This window comes from Erpetoichthys calabaricus, chromosome 3 (assembly GCF_900747795.2).
Source record: "Erpetoichthys calabaricus chromosome 3, fErpCal1.3, whole genome shotgun sequence".
Classification (NCBI taxonomy): domain Eukaryota; kingdom Metazoa; phylum Chordata; class Cladistia; order Polypteriformes; family Polypteridae; genus Erpetoichthys; species Erpetoichthys calabaricus.
In genome coordinates, this window is record NC_041396.2 from 123499130 (window position 1) to 123514129 (window position 15000).

Below are 15000 nucleotides of genomic sequence, written 5' to 3' on the forward strand. Positions count from 1 at the left end.
TTTCAACCATTCTATGATCTGCTTCTCGCAACTGAAAGACGGCACATGGCGGATGTTAGCCGACTTGCTGACCGCAACGTTAGGGGCTTCAACTCTGGCGCTGACGATAGAGATTAGATTCCCGAGAGGGAATGAAGTGAGAGTGTATGCCTGATGAGCCCAGAATTAGGGAGAAACACGTGTCGCATACTCTTTGCATTATTTGAAAGTAAACTATTAAAACCATTCTATGATCAGCTTCTGGGAACAGAAAGAGGGCACGTGGCGGATGTAACGCGACTTCCTGACCAACCACTTATGAAGCTTATGAAGCCTTGAACCAAAAAAAGCAAGATCTCAGAGATCGTAAAAAAAAAAATAGGAGGTAATGTCGTTTTACTCGCTGTAGATTTTACTCAAACATTACCAGTTATTCCACAAGGGAGACCAGCAGATGAACTCAACGCGTGTTTAAAATCCATGCTTCTCCCACGCTCGGTTATATGTCGCGTGTTCTCGGGTAGGTACACCAAAAAATGTATACATTTAAGCATGTAATGAGCAAACAAAAAATGAGGTATACCCGAAGGCACAGCAGTAGTACTGAATGTAACTTTACTTCTTAAATGTTAATGTTTTACTGTTTAATAATTTATACGCTTCTTATATGTTGTTCAAATTCTTTTATCAAAATACCAGTGACAGCGCAATGCACGATAACATGGAGTGAATACACCATACGCATTCGCCCACGGCCGCCCTGGTGTGCGCAGATAGGAGTTGATTCTACAATAAAATAAAATAAAGATAAAACCCCAGGATTGTTTCCTGCCTTGTGCCCTGTGTTGGCTGGGATTGGCTCCAGCAGACCCCCGTGACCCTGTGTTCGGATTCAGCGGGTTGGAAAATGGATGGATGGATGGATGGATTTTACTGTTTAATAATTTATATTTATATGAAATGTGCTTCTTATACATTACTTCATATTCTCATATGATAATGATGTTAATGTTGTTTATATTGATTTCTATGTTATTGAAACTGCATGTATGTGTGTATATGTATGTGTGTATATATATATATATATATATATATATATATGTGTGTGTGTATATGGTAATATATATATATATATATATATATATATGACAGCAACACTCATAACAATGACAACACAATTACATTGACAATCATGTTAGGTTATTTTTAAAATTTTTTTTTTTTCATAACCTCTTTAACACACTACTTCTCTGCTGCGAAGCGCGGGTATTTTGCTATATATATATATATATATATCTGTATGTGTATATATATATGTGTGTGTGTGAGTGTGTGTGTGTGTACGTATGTGTATATATATATATGTTGATATGTGTATATATATGTGGATGTGTATATGTATATATATATGTAGATATGTATATATATGTATATGTATATATGTGTGTGTGTGTATATATTATATATATAAAAGACAGCAACACTCATAACAATGACAACACAATTACATTGACAATCATGTTACGTTATTTTTAAAATTTTTCCTTTTCTTTTTCATAACCTCTTTAACACACTACTTCGCCGCTGCGAACCGCGGGTATTTTGCTATTTATCTATATATATATAAACGAGAGTTGGGATCCGAGAGACTGTGTTTGTGGAGGGATGGAGAGTTAAGGCGGGTTTTGGAGTCACGTGATCATCTCCCCTCCCATTCACCTCATTTCATTTACTTCATTTCGCTCCAAGCTGAGCTCCGCAGCTGGCGCGGTCTTGCTGTTCTGGATTTGCTTTTCACATGGCCAAGTATACGTTGCATGCTCAAGAGTAAGCTCAGCGCACAACTTGGTCATATTACAACCGGAGGGGCGAACTGACAACATGGTATACAAAGAGATCCTTAACAAATAATTATTGGTATAATTTCCCTCAGTTTAATATTTAAAATTTTACAGCAGTACTTCGCCGCTGCGAAGCGCGGGTATTTTGCTCTCTCTCTATATATATATATATATATATATATGTATATATGTATATGTGGATGTGTATATGTATATATATGTATATGTATATTTATGTATATGTAGATATGTATACCCCTCCTTTAACCGTCACCTTATCGTGGTAGAGGGGTTTGCGTGTCCCAATGATCCTAGGAGCTCTGTTGTCCGGGGCTTTATGCCCCTGGTAGGGCCACCCAAGGCAAACTGGTCCTAGGTGAGGGATGAGACAAAGAGCGGTTAAACAAACCTCCTATGAAGAAAAACCATTTTGGACGGCGTTTTCCCTTGCCCGGACGCGGGTCACCGGGGCCCCACTCTGGAGCCAGGCCTGGAGGTGGGGCTCGATTGCGAGCGCCTGGTGGCCGGGCCTGCACCCATGGGGCTCGGCCGGGCACAGCCCGAAGAGGCAACGTGGGTCCCCCTTCCCATGGGCTCACCACCTATGGGAGGGGCCAAGGAGGTCGGGTGCAGTGTGAGTTGGGTGGTGGCCGAAGGCGGGGACCTTGGCGGTCCGATCCTCGGCTACAGAAACTGGCTCTTGGGACGTGGAATGTCACCTCTCTGAAGGGGAAGGAGCCTGAGCTAGTGCGCGAAGTTGAGAGGTTCCGGCTAGATATAGTCGGGCTCACCTCGACGCACAGCTTGGACTCTGGAACCAATCTCCTTGAGAGGGGCTGGACTCTCTACCACTCTGGAGTTGCCCCCGGTGAGAGGCGCCGAGCAGGTGTGGGTATACTTATTGCCCCCCAACTTGGAGCCTGTACATTGGGGTTTACCCCGGTGGACGAGAGGGTAGCCTCCCTTCGCCTTCGGGTACCCACCCTTTTTGGAGTCCCTGGAGGGGGTGCTAGAGGGCATACCTTCTGGGGACTCCCTCGTTCTGCTGGGAGACTTCAATGCTCACGTGGGCAATGACGGTGAGACCTGGAAGGGCGTGATTGGGAGGAATGGCCCCCCTGATCTGAACCCGAGCGGTGTTTTGTTATTGGACTTCTGTGCTCGTCACGGATTGTCCATAACGAACACCATGTTCAAGCATAGGGGTGTTCATATGTGCACTTGGCACCAGGACACCCTAGGCCTCAGTTCGATGATCGACTTTGTGGTCGTGTCGTCGGACTTGCGGCCACATGTCTTGGACACTCGGGTGAAGAGAGGGGCGGAGCTGTCAACTGATCACCACCTGGTGGTGAGTTGGCTTCGATGGTGGGGGAGGATGCCGGTCAGGCGTGGTAGGCCCAAACGTGTTGTGAGGGTCTGCTGGGAACGTCTGGCAGAGCCCCGTCAGAAGTAGCTTCAACTCCCACCTCCGGCAGAACTTCGACCACATCCCGAGGGAGGTGGGGGACATTGAGTCCGAATGGGCCATGTTCCGTGCCTCTATTGTTGAGGCAGCTGACCGGAGCTGTGGCCGTAAGGTGGTCGGTGCCTGTCGTGGCGGCAATCCCCGAACCCGCTGGTGGACACCGGCGGTGAAGGATGCCGTCAAGCTGAAGAAGGAGTCCTACAGGACCCTTTTGTCCTGTGGGACCCCGGAGGCAGCTGATAGGTACCGGCAGGCCAAGCGGAATGCGGCTTTGGTGGTTGCTGAGGCAAAAACTCGGGCGTGGGAGGAGTTTGGGGAGGCCATGGAGAATGACTTTCGGACGGCTTCGAGGAGATTCTGGTCCACCATCCGGCGTCTCAGGAAGGGGAAGCAGTGCAGTGTCAACACTGTATATGGTGGGGATGGTGCGCTGCTGACCTCGACTCGGGACGTTGTGGGTCGGTGGGGGGAATACTTCGAAGACCTCCTCAATCCCATTAACATGCCTTCCAATGAGGAAGCAGAGCCTGGGGACTCAGAGGTGGGCTCCCCCATCTCTGGGACTGAGGTCACCGAGGTGGTCAAAAAACTCCTTGGTGGCAGGGCCCTGGGGGTGGATGAGATACGCCCGGAGTTCCTCAAGGCTCTGGATGTTGTAGGACTGTCTTGGCTGACACGCCTCTGCAACATCGCATGGACATCAGGGACAGTGCCTCTGGATTGGCAGACCGGGGTGGTGGTCCCCCTCTTTAAGAAGGGGGATCGGAGGGTGTGTTCCAACTACAGAGGGATCACACTCCTCAGCGTCCCTGGAAAAGTCTATTCAGGGGTCCTGGAGAGGAGGGTCCGTTGGATAGTCGAGCCTCGGATTCAGGAGGAACAGTGTGGTTTTCGTCCTGGTCGCGGAACAGTGGACCAGCTCTATACCCTTAGCAGGGTCCTGGAGGGTGCATGGGAGTTTGCCCAACCAGTCTACATGTGTTTTGTGGACTTAGAAAAGGCATTCGACCGTGTCCCTCGGGGAATCCTGTGGGGGGTACTCTCGAGAGTATGGGGTACCGGCCCCCCTGATAAGGGCTGTTCAGTCCCTGTACGATCAGTGCCAGAGCTTGGTCCGCATTGCCGGCAGTAAGTCGAACCTGTTTCCAGTGAGAGTTGGACTCCGCCAGGGCTGCCCTTTGTCACCGATTCTGTTCATAACTTTTATGGACAGAATTTCTAGGCGCAGCCAGGGTGTTGAGGGGGTCCGGTTTGGTGGGCTCAGGATTGGGTCACTGCTTTTTGCAGATGATGTTGTCCTGTTTGCTTCATCAGGCCGTGATCTTCAGCTCTCTCTGGATCGGTTCGCAGCCGAGTGTGAAGCGGCTGGGATGAGAATCAGCACCTCCAAATCCGAGACCATGGTCCTCAACCGGAAAAGGGTGGAGTGCCCTCTCAGGGTTGGTAGCGAGATCCTGCCCCAAGTGGAGGAGTTCAAGTATCTCGGGGTCTTGTTCACGAGTGAGGGAAGAATGGAGCGTGAGATCGACAGGCGGATCGGTGCGGCATCCGCAGTAATGCGGGCGTTGCATCGGTCTGTCGTGGTGAAAAAGGAGCTGAGCCGCAAGGCGAAGCTCTCAATTTACCAGTCGATCTATGTTCCTACCCTCACCTATGGCCATGAGCTATGGGTAGTGACCGAAAGAACGAGATCGCGAATACAAGCGGCTGAAATGAGTTTCCTCCGCAGGGTGTCTGGGCTTTCCCTTAAAGATAGGGTGAGAAGCTCAGTCATCCGGGAGGGGCTCAGAGTAGAGCCGCTGCTCCTCCGCATCGAGAGGAGTCAGATGAGGTGGCTCGGGCATCTGATCAGGATGCCTCCTGGACGCCTCCCTGGTGAGGTGTTCCGGGCACGTCCAACTGGGAGGAGGCCCCGGGGAAGACCCAGGACACGCTGGAGGGACTATGTCTCTCGACTGGCCTGGGAACGCCTTGGGATTCTCCCGGAAGAGCTAGAAGAAGTGGCCGGGGAGAGGGAAGTCTGGGCATCTCTGCTCAAGCTGCTGCCCCCGCGACCCGACCTCGGATAAGCGGGAGACAATGGATGGATGGATAGATATGTATATATATGTATATATGTTTATGTATATATATGGTTACATAACCTCTTTAACACACTACTTCTCCGCTGCAAAGCGCGGGTATTTTGCTATATAAATATATATATATATATATATATATAATATGTGTCTGTATATGTATATATATATATATATATATATATATATATATATATATATATATATATATATCTATATATAATATGTGTCTGTATATGTATATATATATATGTGTGTGTATGTATGTATGTGTGTATATTTATGTGTATATATATGTTGATATATGTATATATATGTGGATGTCTATATATATATATATATATGTGTGTGTGTGTGTGTGTGTATATATATATATATATATATATGTAGATATGTGTATATGTAGATATGTATATAAGTATATATGTTTATGTATATATATGTTTACATAACCTCTTTAACACACTACTTCTCCGCTGCGAAGCGCGGGTATTTTGCTAGTATATATATATATATATATATATATATATATATATATGTGTGTGTGTGTGTGTGTGTGTGTATATATATATATATATATATATATATATATATATATATATATATATATATACATATATATATATGTGTGTGTGTGTATATATATATATATATATATATGTGTGTGTATATATATATATATATATATATATATATATATATATATATATATATATATATATATATATATATATATATATATATATATATATATAAAACCTAGGTTCTCTTACTTATATCACAGTCAGCTTTCAGTCTAAAATATTTAAGTGAGTTAGAGCTGATGAGAAAGATTCAAGTACTGATGAGCTGTGTTAGGACATTTGTAAACGAATTGACTGAGAAAATTTGTACACTTCTATCAAAGTTCGAGTCTCCCAAGCCTTCACTATTGTCTTTTCCATGGAGAACACATATTCAGGAATGATTTTCATGTAGAGACGGATATATTCATAATAGTAATTAGATAGGTGAATGTAGATGATAAAAGTTGTTGAAAAAGTACAGAATCTTGAAAGGTGCCACAAGGCAGAAGCTGTGGGGGCCTGGATTTGCCATTAAGAACCGCTTTCTTTGGTGGCCTTTAAATAGCATTGTTATAGTATAATGAACTACGTAACAGTTACTGACAAAAACGTATGACAGTGTTGACTTACTGCAAACTTCTATAATTACAGGGTGTGATGGCCGAAAATTACAAGCCTTACACACACAAGCTTTGTTGTCAATACTGTGAATATAATGCAAAGGGATTTAGCACTATGGCAAAAATATGAGACGCACTGTATCCTATTATTCGCTTAAGACAGAAAAACTACATTTCTCTGCAGTGTGTGATTTCACAGATTATTATGCAACTTGTTAATACTTACTATAAGGGCTATATTGCAACTATATTGTGTCAGACAACAACTATGATCAAAAATCATTATTTGCATGAGGGCAAATGTTCCACCATTGCACAGCTTTAGGCTCCATGTATTAGTTAGAAGAAATCATTATAATAAAGTTAAAAAAACTAAACAACTACATTTTGTTATTTATCAAAATATCATGAATATTTAAGTGGTTTCAGCTATAGAACATATTACGGGCCTAAATGTATTATGTGTATATGCTGAAAGAAAGCTAAATGTAGTATAATTAAAGTAAGCATACAGTTTATATAACAAATTCCACTCACCACTTGGGACAGTTTCCTCTTTTATACTGGAAGCATTAGATTCAGTTGTTTTAGGATGAGACTGTGGAGGTATAGGGGGGAACAATCTGTCTTGAGGTCTAAATTTAAACTTCTTTAAATAGACAACTTCATGGAATTCCTGTTTCAGAAGGGCAGCAAAAATACAAATTAACAATACACATAAACCAATAATAGCTAGCCCGAACCAAACATAACGTACACTAAAAGTTTAATCATTAGTACGGTCTAAATTATACTTTTTTTTTTCTTAAATTACAAAAACCGTAATGAGAACAAGCCACTTAGCCCAACAGGCCAAACCATCCTATTCATTTAAATTGCCCAGAATATCACCAAGGCAAATTTTGAAGGTCCCTAAAGTCATACTCTCCACCACACTGCCTGTGGTGTCTCTGGTTCTTTGTTTGAAGAAAAAATTCTAATATATGTGACAAATCTGTTCTTATATTTACAACTGTGTCCCAGTGTTCAGGTTGCATAATTTATTTTGAAGTAACAACTGGGATCTACTCTATTTCTTCTCATAATTTAAACACTTCAGTCATATCCCCTCCTCTTAATCTCTATTTACTTAAAATGAAAAGGTTTAGCACCTTCAATCTATCCTCATAGCTCATAGTCACAGAATCAGCCTAGCAGTTTTTCTCTGGAAAGTCTCTAGTGCTGCTACTTCTTTTCTGTAATATAAAGTGGCCTAAACTCCCTGATCCTTCATTTTTTAGTTTAAACAATTCTTAGCTAACCTATGCCTCCCCAACACATTGGTACCCTTCTGTTTAAATGTAACCTATCATGGTGGAATAGGTCCCATCTATTTTAGGAGGAGTCCCAAAACAACATAAAAACATGCCCCTCAATCCTACACCAATATTTGAGCCACGTGTAAAACCTTCGCTCTTCTCAATCTTACCTGGCACAGGCAGAACTTCACAGAAAGGTATCTTGTTAGTTCTACTCCTCAGCTTGGCATCTAACTCTTTAATTATGGATTGCAAAACTAACAGCCTTTTCCACTGCTTCAGAAGAGCCTATCCGTCCTTCCAGGTAGGTTCTATACATTTCCACTCAGAATACAAAACACTGTACAAGATTGTTGGTCTTTGGAGCAAATCTGCTTCTCAATCCCCCTAATGACTGAGTGCCCTACTCTCACTGGTTCTCTCTATCAGGGGAGAGGTTATGAGGTGTCCACTTATTTTCACCTTTCTGATCTGGATCTCCTGCACCACTTTGAGATGCACATCATTTTCCTAAACAACATCCAGGCAAGATTCGCCAGTTCTTTACTACAATGCATGCCAAACGCATCCTGCTCAAGTTCACTGACCCCGAGTTCTAGATGTAGATGTAAGATTCCTGGAAGCATGTGTCATCAAAGTAAGCTTCCAAATAGCTATTATCATACAGGAATTGCACTGTAATGGCCACACGATTAATATCTGCTTAGATGACAGTTAAGCCCTTTAGAAATTGAATATAATTTAATTATGAATTTAACAAACTACAGTACCTGTTAAAAGTTACTGGCCCTCTCTAATTGCCTTTACTGACTGTTTAAGGTGGCCCTCTCTAAGTCCCTGTAATAACCATTGAAGGTGCTCTTACTATTAAATGCTTTCTGGTGCAGTTGAAAATATTTTTATTTCTTCAACCCTTCCTTTTTTCAGCACAACATAACTATAAATACTATGACTATTTAAATGTCCTTTTAAAATGTGTGCTCTTTACTCCTACCTCCTAGTATCAATGTTTGCAACTTGCCAACAGGGATGATGTCAGCTCTATATGAACACGCTTTATATGTCAGAAGAGAAAAAACCTTTTACGACGCTCTTGCATAAATTTGACTTTTCTTTTAACATACCAGGCTTTTCTAACATAATACAATGATTATTGCACAAGGTCATTTTGTTCTGCTCATATTATACTTTCATTATAAATGTAATTTTTTTACTTAGCTGCCACAGTTTATCACTGCAACAATATCAGTTGTGAAAAATTTAAATTTGTTAATTAATACAGATGCATAACAGTAGTAATTAGGGCAGATTTCAAAATCCTTCTTTTAACATATAAAGCATTAAATGGTCGAGGTCCGGCTTACTTGTCTGAACTTATCATGACTTACAAACCAGAGCGCACATTAAGATCTCAAGATGCCGGTCTGCTTATGATTCCAAGGATTAATAAAATAACAGTGGGAGGTCGAGCTTTTAGTTACAGGGCCCCTAAACTGTGGAATGGTCTGCCTGCTACTATAAGAGATGCCCCTTCGGTCTCAGCTTTTAAATCCCGGCTGAAGACTCACTACTTCAGTTTAGCATATCCTGACTAGAGCTGCTGATTAACTGTACAGACTGCATCTCTGTTGTTAGTCATTAGCACTTAAACATAAGTAACATGACAGTTATAATTGTATAATAACCCTCACTTATTCTGTTTTTCTTCTCGGTACTCAAATGTGGCACTTGGTGCCATGGCCCACCTGCCAAGTTGTTTTGCCTGCCTAAGGAAAAGTCATCCCAGATGGAGGATCGCGGGAATCGTGGGAAAGAGGGGTCCTTTCATCGGATTGGCTGGCCCGGCACTGTTTCAGCCATGGAATGGCCAAATGGGGGAGGCAGCTTGAAGGATGAGGTCTCCAGGACTCTATACAAATCCAAATCTTATTATGGGATATATCATCTACTGTTAAATTCTGCTCTGTACTTCTAAAATTTATATTTTTTATTTCTTACTATATTGAGAAATTGTTCTGTTCTGTGTACTGCATTGTATTGTATTGACCCCCTTCTTTTGACACCCACTGCACGCCCAACCTACCTGGAAAGGGGTCTCTCTTTGAACTGCGTTTCCCAAGGTTTCTTCCATTTTTCCCTACTAGGTTTTTTTGGGAGTTTTTCCTTGTCTTCTTAGAGAGTCAAGGCTGGGGGTCTGTCAAGAGGCAGGGCCTGTTAAAGCCCATTGTGGCACATCCTGTGTGATTTTGGGCTATACAAAAATAAACTGTATTGCATTGTATTGTATAATTATTCCCTAACTGCCCACAATCAATCAACTCAACAAAAAAAAAAAAAAAAGACTTTCAATTAAAAGAAAATTATTATGAAAGCAGAAACAAAAGTAGAATGACTGTGTTTGAGACATCAGATGAAATCTTATTGTGCTTACATTGAAGTCTAGAAAATTACAGTGGGAAGGTGGCACCCAACAAAATTAGAAGCAATATACACCACTTTCAATAACTGCTTCTTGCCTCCTACAGACAGTTTGCCCATGCAGGATGGAGAATATAAAAACATTTTCAATAATGGATCTGCAGAAAATGGCCATTATACAAGTCACAGAATTAAGTTTATTTCTGTGCATTATCAAACAAAAGACATCAGAAAAAAACCGGTGTCACTTGTCATTCTCACACAGCACATTATATGTACAACTGTGGAGATGAATATCCACTCAGCTTTAACTTGCTCTAGCTGTCACACACGTGCGCATAGGAGGCAGCTAAAGGGCTTAAGTAAGAACAGTTCCGAGACATACCGGGATGTGGCAGAGTGCACTAACTCTTTCACCCTTGCCTGCAGACCATTCATGAGGGATTCCACCTGGTCCTCTTGATGTCACTTCCGGGACTGAGTCAATGGAAGGAGACCTTGTCGGCTCTGGACTCTGTCATGTCACGTCCGGGCTCGCACCAATGACAGAAGACCAACATGAGCCCGACCCTTTTGACGTCACCTCCTGTCTTCCCCTTTAAAAGCCTCCACCTTTTCCCTATTCCCTCAGTTCTGTATTCGACTCAGTTTTATGCACAGCAGTGCTATCAACTTAAAAACGATTTGTGGCTGCCCCAAACCTTGCTACTGTATGTCTCATTGTGAGTTTTGTGACACTGGTGTAGCTGGCAGGATGGAGAAGTCCCGGAGGAGAAGGGGACAGGACCTACAATATACCCAGGTGGGAGCATACCGGGGCCGAGTTTTCAAGCAGGGAGAAGTGTCCCGTGGTACGGCGAGACCCGGTACGGGCTCCGCTCCTGACACGCTTAACTAGGCAGCCTTGAAAAGCCAGGGAGTATGCAGGAGGGGCTCACAGAGGTGGGCTGCTTCGGAGGGGGGAGACAAGGGGGACTTACTATGCTCTCTCATAGGAGAGTGCCCGCCTCCCTATGACACCAGAGCCCCAAGTACCACCTAGGGGTGCCCCAGACTGGCAGGTGGAAAAAATTAAAAATTGGAGGTTGGACCCAGAGCGGCAGACCCTCAAACAAGCCTGGTCCTTCTGGGCAATGGTAGGGCATTGGCTACGGCGATCTGAGAACAAGCCCTACCACGTAATAGAGCAGGTAGCTTGCTATCTGCTCCTGAAAGCGCTTCCCCATGGTTTCACCCAGCCGGTCTGGGGCAAGCAGTTTAAAAACATGGCAGAGCTCATAGAGCTTCTGGAGACACAAAGGGTGGCCTCACACTCTGGGGGAGCAGAACCGTCCCTTTGTAGAACTCAGCCGGTGTACGTCCCAAGACCTAGCCCCCCACCCCCTGTACAACCTGGAGCTTGTATCGGCGTCCCCGGAGCCGCGGGCGTGCAAACTGCTTGGAGGCAAGGAGGAATGCAGGTGGAGGGCAAGAAAGGGTTGGTGTGCTCTGGTTAATCCGTTGGTGGTCCCACATAGCTTAAATTAAAATTTTCACATGCAATTAAGCAGCATACAGATACAGCATACACATGTGTCTTAAAACTGAGAGCGTGTTTCCTTCAGTAATTAAATTTATATAAACACACATGTATTCCAGAAAATGCATGAAATAATAATAATTGTGGACAGCAGAACTGGATGGCAGTTGGGTTCCAACTACCTTTCTTTTATTAATGTTAAAATTAGTCTTTTACATTGCTACTGTAGCAACACAACCTGTGAGAGAACAGGCAGGTGAAACTCTGAAGAGAAACAAGGAGGGTGGAGCTATATGCACTGAAGGAGCTTAAAAGAAGGTGCAATAAACAGTGCAGATGGGTGGACAGTCTGACCTAGTTGGAGGCTTGTGAAGATTAAGAAAAGGGAAAAAGCAGTATTCTCGAAGGCTAACTAGAGGGAGCTGATCAGGTCCTCTCTTAAAGGGACAATAAACAGGTCTTTCAAAGATTATTAAACAGCTGCCGTTATCTGTGTGTCAGTACTTCGGGGCGTTACACTTTATTTGGTATGCTGTATGACATGATGTCACAACAACAACATTTTTTTCTCATCAAAGCTTAAACATATTGATTTTTGAAGGGGTCTGTTTAAACTCATGAGTGGTTATTACATTATTAATGTGCTTTCTACGGAATGCTCATTTTACAAACTTTAAACATCTGTGAGCACCTAAAAATAACGCAGAGATGGATCAAATGCATGCAGATACTTTCCACAGTGTATGTAAATAATAAGGTTAACCATTAACTAATGCAAGTTCATGCTTACATTAATTACCAAGGGAAAGGCTGCACCACAGAGCTTTTGCAAAAATTGGAGAAAGCTTTAAATATAAAAAAAAAGTAATAAGTAAGCAACAACTATGGTTTATTTTTACATCTTTGGATCCATATATATTGAAATGCAATATATATACAAGGTTAGAAAGCAATGGAAAGAAAGATGTTTTGTTGGGTACAAATAAAATTTCTTCACTAGAATATCTTTAAAAAAATAGCCCACCAACATTAATTTCTGTAGAAACAAGATATTGATAATTTAAAGTTAAATAATTTTCCTTCATGTTCATAAATATGTTTTAAAAGCCAATATTAAAGTCTAGTTAGACTCGATTGTTTTTGTTCAATTGGAAATCAGAGGAAGTGGGAAGAATAGCTTTTTCAGACTTCTTATTGTCAATCTTGTATATGGCATAGTCAATACTGTACACATTATCCAAGATTTTGAGTTATAAAAGGCATATACAATATATTTTACCTTTTGTTCAGTTACTTTATTATGTCGCACATCACAGAAATTTTAGAATTACTGAAGTTTTTTTTTTTTTTTTAAACAGTCTTTATGAAAAGAAACATCAAATAACCACACACACTGGATTCATTCTTAAAAGGATATTCACATAGAATATAACGTAATTGATACAGTAACCATGACAATAAAATGTGTCATTTTGCTTGGCTTTTCTCTACATGACAATATTTAAATACATTGTGATACAAATTTTAGGCCATACTGCCCACATATATTCATTTCAAACCCTCTTATCATGAGCACGGCTGCTAGGAAGCTGGGGTCAACTGCAGCAAGGACTGGGCAGAACAACATTATCTAATATATTTAAGAGGAATAAATTTGTGAGGAAATACTGTACAAGATAACTAGGCACACCAAACCAGATTACACAGCAAAATACTACAACTACACATACAGCTGGGGAGAATTTCTGCATAAAATTCTTGGAGTTAAAACTTACAGGATTTCCTGATTATTTTAAAGGGCAAAATATAGTGTGTTTAATATTTAACACAAAAAACAAACCTTGGGAATAATCCATTCTTTGCGATTAGGAATCTGTGTTTTAAAAACACATTTTGTCCATGCAGTTATGTTTCCAGAACAATAATATCCATCACTTTTAAAGACCAGTTGACCTTGACACTGTTCACAAGGTTGCAGGGCACCAAATGCCATGCCATCAGAAACTCTGTCCAAGATCTATTAAAAAAAAATTGTCAACTGTTAGAATGTCACAAACTTTCATAAACAAACTGAAATACATTAGACAATAACACATATTCTTTGAATTTGTGTAATGGCATTAAGTTTAAAAGAAAAAAAACACATGAAAATCTTTAAAGACATAAGACCATACCATTCTCCAAGCCTGCTGAAAGCTAAGCATGGTCATGGAGCACTGGAGTCTATTCCAACAAGCATAGGGCACACGGCCAGAAAGCAAAGTAAACAAACACATGCACTCTATGGTCAATTTAGCATCATTAATCACACTATCCTGTACGGCTTTTGACTTGGGGAGAAAACCACAGCATCTGTAGGAAACCCACACAGACAAAGGAAAAACATCTAAACACCACACAGTGAGGAACCAGGATGCACACACACACATATAGGTACACATATATATGTGCATAGGTTAGCACTGAATCTAATTGTGTTCAGCTCTGATGGGAGAGCGTTAACCATATGGGGAGAAGAATCACATGGCCGTGAAATCTCTGGCAATTAGCAGCTACCCTGTAAAACACACGCTGCTCTGATCTCTCTCACTCTCTCTCAAAAACGTCATACTTTACTCCTTAACAATCTGTAGATGATAATGTCTGTTGAACAAATAAGTATGTCTAGCGAAATGGAGGCAAGGTATGCAACAAAATGTAGTAAGAGGTAGACTGAATCAAATGGAGGCTAGCGTATATATGCACATATAGATATATATATATATATATATACACATATACATATATATATATATATATATACACATATACATATATATATATATATATATATATATATATATATATACACACACACATATACACATATATATACACTGATCCCTCGCTATACCGCGCTTCGCCTTTCGCGGCTTCACTCTATCGCGGATTTTATATGTAAGCATATTTAAATATATATCGCGGATTTTTTTGCTGGTAAGCAGATTTCTGAGGACAATGGGTCTTTTAATTTCTGGTACATGCTCCCTCAGTTGGTTTGCCCAGTTGATTTCATACAAGGGACGCTATTGGCAGATGGCTGAGAACCTACCCAACTTACTTTTCTCTGTGTCTCTTGCGCTGACTTTCTCTGATCCTGAAGTAGGGGGTGTGAGCAGGGGGGCTGTTCGCACACCTAGACGATACGGACGCTCGTCTAAAAATGCTGAAAGA

At 41.7% G+C, this 15000-nt stretch overlaps 1 protein-coding gene across 2 annotated transcripts in view; it reads right to left on the reverse strand.

Annotated features, from left to right (window-relative positions):
- Positions 1-15000, reverse strand: part of parp1 (poly (ADP-ribose) polymerase 1) — a 110987-nt gene that overhangs the window by 81931 nt on the left and 14056 nt on the right. For both annotated transcript variants that reach the window (XM_051924250.1, XM_051924251.1), the window contains exons 3-4: positions 13628-13804; positions 7090-7228 (exon numbers count right to left, since the gene is read on the reverse strand). In XM_051924250.1, the coding sequence (XP_051780210.1) occupies positions 7090-7228; positions 13628-13804 (316 nt within the window). The remainder of the gene's footprint in view (positions 1-7089; positions 7229-13627; positions 13805-15000) is intronic.